This window comes from Nothobranchius furzeri, chromosome 8, assembly GCF_043380555.1.
Source record: "Nothobranchius furzeri strain GRZ-AD chromosome 8, NfurGRZ-RIMD1, whole genome shotgun sequence".
Classification (NCBI taxonomy): Eukaryota; Metazoa; Chordata; class Actinopteri; order Cyprinodontiformes; family Nothobranchiidae; genus Nothobranchius; species Nothobranchius furzeri.
In genome coordinates, this window is record NC_091748.1 from 71,983,829 (window position 1) to 71,993,622 (window position 9,794).

Here is a 9,794-nt window from a genome sequence, read left to right on the forward strand (position 1 = left end):
GCCCGGGCGGGATTCGATCCCCAGACTCCCGGGTGAGAGTCATATGCTCTAACCAGTCAGCCAAAGGGACATCCCCTTGGCCAAGTAGCCAGGGCGCATGATCAATCGGGACATTGTGACAGGACACACTGTCACACTAACAGCCACCCGTTGGAGAAAACTCATTTCAGCCGCCTGTATCCTCAATAAAACAATCTTTATATAGCGCCTCTCAAGATAAAAATCACTAGGCACTACACAAAAACAAAAAATTTTATTTAAAAAAATGGATTTTATTTAATTATTAAAAAAAATTGGCAAAGGGGGGGATAAAGAAATAGGTCCCGCAAAGCCAGCTTGAACAAGTGTTATCATATGCATACATTGTTTGTTAATTATGTTCAGGGATGAAGCTGACGGGAAAATAGAAGCAATTATAGAATTACTTTAAATGTTTAATAAAAAAAATTGACACAACATTTTTAAGTATTAAACTAAACTTTGTCTGACCTGTTTTGTGGAAGTAGTATATATGGGGTCAAACTTCAGTATAGTGATGGAAATGTATCCTCCATTTATTTAGTAATGATCATCAAACGCTCTTCATTAGGAATAACGTTTTTATCAAAGAAAGCACAAACAAATCATAAAATATAAAAAAAGACACTAAAAATATGTATATAAAGTGTCGAATAATACTGAACCAGCTTCCAAACATTTACAACAAAATACTCTTATAACCAACATACTTACAAACATACAAAATACTTATAAACTTGATGGGACACTTCAGTGTACTTCAGAAAAAAGCCGAGTAAGAACGTTGAACCTTGGGAATATGAGTTGTTTCCTACAAGAATGTCTCCTAACCATAAAAAATTCCCATGGGAAACAAACAGGAATCTCGTTTAAACTAATAAACAAAAACAGGGTGTGCTTGTTGAGAGCAGCTTGATATAAAAGAGAGCGAGTCACCCAGAACGCTTCAAATCATTGTTATGAAACATCAGAGATGCTTTTTTTATTCCTGAATCTGGGAAAAAAGGAAGATTTATGCGTGTCATGACTGCTGTCTCTATAAACACAGACACACGTGTGTGTGTGTGTGTGTGTGTGTGTGTGTGTGTGTGTGTGTGTGTGTGTGTGTGTGTGTGTGTGTGTGTGTGTGTGTGTGTGTGTGTGTGTCTAAGCGTTGAGACTATACTCCTGCTTGTAGCAGCAGGGCCGGCAGATGGCGTTGACTAAACCATTTCCCAGCTGTAGAAGACAGATGATGAACTCCAGCACTGCGAGGCCCAGCAACACACACAGGAGAGTCACGTTCCACTCGACAATGTGAAGCGGCTGAAGGCACTGAGACCACATTTTTGGCTCCAACACATATCTGGAACACAAACAAATGTTGAAAACAAACTCTACTTCTGGTTGATTAATAATATCAACTAAAATGAAGCATCAAGATAAACTTTACTCATATTTTTAATACATTAGCAGTGGTCTCTAGTAACAAGGAATGCCTTCTAAGTCATATTCTGGGGGAAAAAAAGCTCTGGTGCACCTGCTTCAGAAACTAGAAGTGAGCCAGATCAGAGTTGAGCTTCAGGCAGCAGGATTTGGAGTCCTCTTCCTGATAGCTCTCCTCTGATTGGCTAAGAGCAACGTGACTCTACCGCTGACTCGGTTTACTTTGAAACGTTGATATTTTATCTCCACATATAACACAAGCCTGGAGGAGTTCTGCTGTATGGTGGAGCTGCTGATGCTAACAGGTAGCTTCTACTAGCCAAGATGTTCTCTGCTGTTTCCTGGACGCTAAACCAACAAAAGCCTTCTCTGCCGTGAGTCAAGATGGGTGAGTCCATGAATGTTAAGTGACAGTGTGATATAGATCTGTCAGGCTTCTCTAATCCTAGAGTTTCACCGTCTGTTTTCTATCAGAAGCTAATGCAGGAGATAGGTCTAGGAGACTACTCTCAGAGTGAATAATTATAATCAGAAATAATAATTAAATGTTGTTCAGTAAAGTTGGCCTTTAAATGTAATTCATGTTAAAGTGATGGTGATATTTAGCTAGCCAGAGTTACTGCCTAATAACTAAGGTCAAGAATAAATACCTCTGCTTTGACTCTACTAGGAGATGGAATATTTTTTCTGTAATATTCAAAACAAGAACATTTCAAGCAATTTATAATGAACTGGAAAACATGGTCTAAAATCATTACAATTATACAGAGCTGCTAAATAATATATTCTTGTTATGTCCAATTATTTATGTCTTTACAGCGTTTTGTGCAGAGTTCAAAACAAGTTTCACTTTTGTTGCTCCAATTAAAAATAAATCAAGGGCGCCCCCAAGGGGTGGACAGGGGTGGCCATGGCCACCCCGAGAAAATTGCTGGCCACCCTCAGGAAAAGGCAGTGTTAACAAATCATATTAATGTTCAGTCAAACCATATACTGATCTTGTTTATTCAAGACATAATTGTAAAACAAAATAAAAATATTACAATTAATGAGTAAAGAAATAATCAGAATAAAAAATACATGTGTTTCTGCTGTTCACCATTTTAAAAAAGTTTTTATATCCATAATTTTATTTTTTTATTTTTTTTTTATTTTTTGTGAACACAGCAACAGGTGAATTAACTTAAAAAAACACATTTTTAAATTAAATTTGGGATAACATTTCAAATAACTGACATGTATTTTTCTAAAATGTTTTTGTTTGTAAAATTTAAGTTAAATGTTTGGAAAGGCGCAATGCAGTACATCGCCACAGACTAAATTCAACCAGAGTTACCACAAGGACCAATTTGGTGTGCCACCCCAAAAATGTCTTTGGTCCCTTCTGGCCACCCCTATCAAAATTTTCTGGAAGCACACCTGAAATAAACTAGAAGAAGAAACTCTTTTCAAGCTAAATAAAATGTTGGAATCTAAGAAAATTTTGAGCATCATCAGTTGTGTTTGACGAAACAAACTGTAAGCAACTCCTACTAATCAATAATGCTAAGCTAGTAAGTAACCAGGTTGGTACCCTGCTGTACCGATGCACTGCAGGATGATGTCCTCTATCAGTGCGCCCCAGAGCAGCTGCGGCTACAATTTAATTTATCACCACCAATGTGTGAATGTGTGTGTGTGAATGAGTGAATGACTAATGTACTGTATAGCACCCTGGGGGGTTGCAGCACTGTAGAAGGTGCTATATAAATACAGGTCATTAAGAATTTAAAAACCAAAATGTATGAAAAAAAATTACTTATTGCAAATGTAATTGTTTTTCTTTTTCAGTAAAAGTTCTCTTGTTGTCTTTAGATCCCAGTGGAAACAAAAAAATCTGCAGTAGAAAGTAATACAGCTTCCTAAAGCTGTCAAAAGAAATGTTTTGTGGTTTCTGTAAAAGAAACATTGTACTTATCGGCAGCATTTTAAAGCAGTCCTAGAATCTCAAACTGCATTTATTTAGTTTAAATAGGCAGCTTGGGGTGTTTAATTTTGTAATGGCCACAGAAAAATTGTTCATTCTGACAAAAGCTGCTTTAACACTTTTAAGCTTAGGCACACTACCTTAAAGAGCAAGTCACTCCCTAGCAGAGTCTTACTCCACTCCCACTTCCTATTTGAAAAATGTGACAAATGCTATCGCCTGGCAGACCGAGAGGGCGGAGCCGCTAACAAATAGACAAACACCCACAACGGCATTGTGACATCATATGGTACCAGCTCACATCATAGGGAACCTCTTAGCCAACAGCGATTTCAGATTTAAATTCAAATACAGTGCAGAGTTTTGACCTGAAGCAACACTGACAGTTTTTGGTAGAAAATTTAAAGAGGGACTGCAAACCATCAGAAAATGTAACTCCACCCCTAGTCAAGATTTGAAAAATGCCATGAAAGTGGGCGTTGCCAGGAGGCAAAGAGTGGCATGGCCAAGTGCAGGAAATTTCCATCCTGGGAGAGAGGGGGTGTGGGAGGAGACTTCACCGATGACGTGAAATTGTTCCAGCCCCAGCCAATCACAAGTTTAAAATGCAGCAGCTGCTGTTCTGCCACAGGGGGCAGCACTAAGACATTTTTTAGACCTAGATTCTAGATTTAATCAAATTTACACAACCATGTCAAAAAATGCACAGAAACTGAAAGATTGCATTTGTAAAGACTCAATTATACAGTTTATAAGCAAAACAATTTTACTCTGGGGTTTAGTTACTATTTATATTTTAACTAAGATGCACTAAAGTGCCAAATTATTGACTACACATGTCTACACGATTAGACTCGTTTATATAGTTTATCAGCATAAAAAAAGTTGATATGTTGACTTGCTCTTTAAGTATGCACGTCCCAAACCCTTTTAACTTCACTAATATAAAAACACTAGTCACGGTAATGCTAACAGCAGAAATATGCTATATCTAGGTATTGCTGATGTTACTGCTACTGCTAAGACTAGCTTGAGCTACTGTTAACGCCAGCCTGAGATAGTGCTAACGTGCTTTTGGGACGAGAGGAAAACTACAAAGAAGAATGTCGTAGAGCACACGTAACATTCCATGATGTACTTGGAATGTCCCGGCTTTGAACGAATGCCATCGCTTGTCCTTTGAGTTATCCAGAGAGTTTCTCATTTTAGCCAGCTCATTTAACATTCATGTCAAAAGCAGCCTTTCCATTGTAGAGCTTTCTTATGGTGTTGCGTTTAGCCGTTTATCAGTGCTCCTGGGCCATTTTGAGCCCCAACAGTGTTTTATATGTTATATTGAGGACCACTGAAACAGTTTCCAGTCAAAAGAAAAGATTGTTCTTGAACCATTTAAAAGTAAACTGTGGTTTTAATTTAAAAAGGAAAAACGTAAAACGAGAACTCCTCAGATTTGGACTTGGACCTCTTCAACATGGAGAACCAGCTCCACCTGCTGAGCTGTGCGAAGCTCAGCCTGAAAGCCTTTTACTATGCACTAAACACACTTTAGAAAATTCACCCAGGAAATCTACAAGTGTTTGAATATTTAATATTTAGTCAGATAAATCACCCTATACACAGTAAAAATGTGAGCCTACAGGTGCAAACACCACCATATTGTGTGTCCTCACCTGCCACCCTCGTCTGCAAAGGGATACTTCCACCCTAATGAGGTAAAGCAGTAGGGACCCTTCATTAAGGTGAGCCCTGAAATAACAAAACAATACCCAGACCCCACAAGGCCGATGACAGCTGCTAGCACCGACCCGCACATCTGTGGAGAAGCACCGACACACACAGAGGAAGAAAAAACACATGTCAGCATTCGTCTGCGTACTTTAGTCACTTTCTGTGAGCTGTTCCATTTATCCAAGTCATACTGGAAGCACATAGACAGCTGCTACACACACACACACACACACACACACACTCAGCTGTGCATGTGCCTTGAATGCTGTGAGTCCAGCTTAATTTGTTGCGTGTTATTTACAAAGAAATCATTGTTTAATAATCGTAGTTGGATTAGCATTAGCATTCTGTCTAAAAGGACAACATTACAGTATAATTCTGTAAGTGTGTCAGAGAGGAAAGCACAATAAAACCATTGGAAGCTTCAGGAGGTGAAAACATATAGTTGAATATAATAAATACAGACTGAAATCAGTTAGTAGAACAGGATGTTGTAGATTTCTACCGCATGAGCAAAATGTTCCTCTTGTGTAGTTTGAGGAACAGTTTAGAGACTAAAACGTCTCTTACCATTAAGCTTTCATTCCAGCAACAGCTGCATTTCCCCAGAGTGATGAAGACCACAGCGGGAATCAGCATCTGGAAGGACAGGAATACTTTTGTTTCATGACTCTTTCTGAGCTAACAGCAAAATACAATTTTTCCCATTTTCTTTCATTTTTTTTCTTAAATAATGAAAAAGTTTTTGTGTGTGCGTTTCGTTTTATTTCAGAGGCTCCCAATTAATGGGGGGCGTAACAAACCGTGTGTCATCAGAAAATAACAGGCTGCCAGGCAACGGTCATTAAGGTACAAAACAAACAAAAGATTCTGTACAAGAACCAAACCTTGTGGCACTCCCAAATTATTCTCACAGTTTAAAGCTGCGACAGCAAATTTGGAAAACAGTTTTAAAAACAGCAGGATCATGCAATTTTAAACCTTTTAGAGCGAAGGTAGGCACAGTACATATATGATAAAATATTATCAATGGCACTATTGAGATGTCGCTTTATCTTAACCCTTTAAGCGCAAAGGTCGCAATATTGCGACAAACCTCGTTACTGATTTTAACGAGCCACAAGCTGCAAATGCAATCCCTCATGAAGTTACTGCTTCACACCTGAAGATAGTGGAGATGTGTAACCTTAAGCTGAGCAGCACCTATGAGTGTGTTTATGTTGAAAGTTTCTGAGTTTTGAGGGTTTGAAAACCGCCGAGAGGTTCCCGGTCGGGGAGAGGACGAGAGGAGGGGATGAGCGCAGCACAGAGAGGGCGAACATTGGAGCGATTAAAACATCCAATTGCCAGCAGGTCTGGTCTTTGCTGACTGATATCTTTGTCTGGTCACAACTGACTCCGATTATGAAGCAGAATATTGACTCTATAATGAAGAAATTAACTCATCCAGCTGGAAAGATGAGCTGCTGCAGCGCACAGCAACAGACAGCTAGTGCTGCATGAGAGTGGAGCTTACAAGCTTCAAACGTTGGGTTTGAAAACGGAAAACATTTTTTTCATGGCTCTTAACTTTCTGACACAGTATAGCAATAAATATATTGTGGAAAAAGATCAAACGAATGAAGTTGTTCTCTTTCATCTGTCTAAAAACCTGCACCAAAAACATGTTTCAGATTCTCTCTCTCTCTCTCTCTCTCTCTCTCTCTCTCTCTCTCTCTCTCTCTCTCTCTCTCTCTCTCTCTCTCTCTCTCTCTCTCTCTCTCTCTCTCTCTCTCTCTCTCTCTCTCTCTAAAGCAGGAGGCGGGACTTAAATGCAGGTTTGGAGAGCATGGAGCACGCTCATGTCAAACCAGCAACACAAAATGAAAGGGCAGGGTGAGCACAGATGATCAAAAACTGTATAAAATAGACGGAGAACAGATAGATGAGCTGAGAAAATATCTCGTCTCGTCTTCCTCCGCTTATCCGGGTCCGGGTCGCGGGGGCAGCATCCCAACTAGGGAGCTCCAGACCGTCCTCTCCCCGGCCACCTCCACCAGCTCCTCCGGCAGGACCCCAAGGCGTTCCCGGACCAGATTGGAGATGTAACCTCTCCAACGTGTCCTGGGTCGACCTGGGGGCCTCCTGCCGGCAGGACATGCCCGAAACACCTCCCCAGGGAGGCGTCCAGGAGGCATCCTGACCAGATGCCCAAACCACCTCAACTGGCTCCTTTCGATCTGGAGGAGCAGTGGTTCTACTCCAAGTCCTTCCCGAATGTCCGAGCTCCTCACCCTATCTCTAAGGCTGAGCCCGGCCACCCTACGGAGGAAACTCATTTCGGCCGCTTGTATCCGCGATCTCGTTCTTTCGGTCATTACCCAAAGCTCATGACCATAGGTGAGGATTGGGACGTAGATCGACCGGTAAATCGAGAGCCTGGCTTTCTGGCTCAGCTCCCTCTTCACCACGACAGATCGGCTTGGGTTTTTAAGATGATTAAAAACTTCATTTAGACAAAACAGGAAGAACACTGTAAAAATATCTTATTTTGAAATATCTGAGGTGAAGTAAAATTTTCAGGAGCGAATAAGAAGAAGGGGGTGTTCCCGTTTTGGAGTGGGCGTTCCCATTTACAAACAAGAATGCCCCATTTAGCGGCTGGCCGGATGATATTTGGAAAAGGAAGGAAGGACGGGAGAGGATGGAAGTTCCCAAGGTTTACCCACACAAAAACCTACAAAATTCTGAACTTAGCTCCAGACGCATCCCAGATGTCACCATAACACCGAGGTTAAAAGAGTGGATGATGACAGAGAGGGGAAGTAGACCACAAAAAAGAGGAAAGGAAACAGATTTTCTCTCAGTGGGATTCGGTTTGCTCTTTGACTTGGAGTTTTCCATCTACAAAAAATAAAGATTAGTTAAATTCTTTTTTTTTAGAAACTCTTTAACTGCTGAAAACTCTGGGAGCAACAGGATCCGATATAGCTGTCATTAGCTAGTAAAACGACACAAGCGTAATCTCCACTGAAATCCAGCTTTTATTTACAGTTAAATGTACAAATTAATATAATTGTAGGGTCAATTTTTCCTTTTAATTCTCTTCCTTAAAAAGATTATTTTGCACAAATCTGATGTGGCGGTGAGAACACACTTTCTATGCATGAATGAGGCAGAATTAGTCTAAACACTGTTTAGGTTTATTGTCGAAACTTGATAAGTTTTCTGTTTTTAAATAAGAAAATAAACTCTTTTAAACTCCTTTCTGCTCGGTCAGAAGATAAACCGGATCAGCGTTTTGTTCGACGGATTAACAAACAGATTCACAAAACGCTCCATTGTTCATCCTGATAAATGCAGATTCAGACTGAACGTGAGAATGAAGTTAAACACAAATAACTTCAGGTTTTGGATCAGAAACTCTTGAAAATGGACTACATGGAAAAGAAAAGCACATTGTGCATTTAAAGATGGTCACATTTCACAAATCCCTAGCAGTGTTGATCGGACTAAAGCAGGAAGGGAGGTGGCTCATGAGTCACATGGTTGAGAGTTTTCAAAGAAACTCATTGAGTGAGTTTTTTATGTGGTTCCAGACGTGAAGCGAATCTCATTTCTATTTGTTTGGGAGAATCTCTCTCCTCACTTTTTAACTTCTCCCATTTGTCAGAGGCTTTTAAACTTTCTGCACAGAGGAAAACGTTGTCAGTAAGGTCGTAACAGGTTATTCCATTGTAATTCCTAAGCACTTGGAAATCAAATCATCAGATGCACAAACGAATGATCTTAATGATCAGAGGCAAAACTGCAGGCGTTTGTTGGGTTTTTAAGATGATTAAAAACTTCATTTAGACAAAACAGGAAGAACACTGTAAAAAAAAAAAAGTGATGAAGCAACGTTTTCAGTTCTCCTCCTCAGTAAACATCCCACTGAAACCAGGCCTGAGGATTTTATTTTACTTGCTTTCAAAGTTTGAGATACTTCATTTTAAACAGGGTAAAAAAAAAAAAAAAAAGAGAAAGTCTAACCAAATGTTTCACTCACCAGCAGCCCTCCACCTCCGAGTCCTCCAAAGTACCAGATGTAATTGGCCAGGCGGTTCTCCTGGACGTAGGTGGTTTCTCCCATAGGAAACAACAGCAGCAGGTTGGCCAGGACACAGCAGAGCGCCAGCGGCAGCAAAGCCAGGCCCAGAGAGCGGGCAAAACCCACCGAGCAACACATGGCTGTCCCAGAAAACAAAATCACAACCTCAGGCAGGAGAGGAGCAATCTAGAGTGAGCTGCTGAAGGCAGAGAAGGAACAGATCGGAGCAGCTGAGGAGACAGGAAACACAAAGAGCGACTCAAATCTGCTGGCTGTGTGTGTGTGCGTGCGTGTGCGTGTGTGTGTGTTTGGAGTTAAAGGGGGTCTCCCATGACTGAACGTGCATGAGGAAACACTCACAGGAAGAGGGGGGCGGCAAAGCGCAGTCACATAACAAACACATAACAAACAAGCGTGTTTCAGTCATTTCCCTCTGAATGAGTTAGTCACTTAATGAGCATTGTTGCTAAATTAGCATTACCCTTAATTAATTAAAAAGCATATACAGTATGATTATAAATCTGAATTGACTGAATAGCAGTTTATTGATTTCTATTGTTTAAATTTCTGCAAGAAGCTGTTCAAAAC

At 40.4% G+C, this 9,794-nt stretch overlaps 1 protein-coding gene across 1 annotated transcript; it reads right to left on the bottom strand.

Annotated features, from left to right (window-relative positions):
* Window positions 1-1,018: 1,018 nt before the first annotated feature.
* Window positions 1,019-9,481, bottom strand: tm4sf18 (transmembrane 4 L six family member 18). The gene is made up of 4 exons (XM_015971098.3): window positions 9,165-9,481; window positions 5,708-5,776; window positions 5,080-5,222; window positions 1,019-1,363 (listed from the first exon to the last, which is right to left on the bottom strand). Exons 1-4 carry the CDS (start codon window positions 9,342-9,344, stop codon window positions 1,165-1,167), a joined length of 591 nt encoding a protein of 196 aa, XP_015826584.1. The 5' UTR covers window positions 9,345-9,481; the 3' UTR covers window positions 1,019-1,164.
* Window positions 9,482-9,794: the final 313 nt, after the last annotated feature.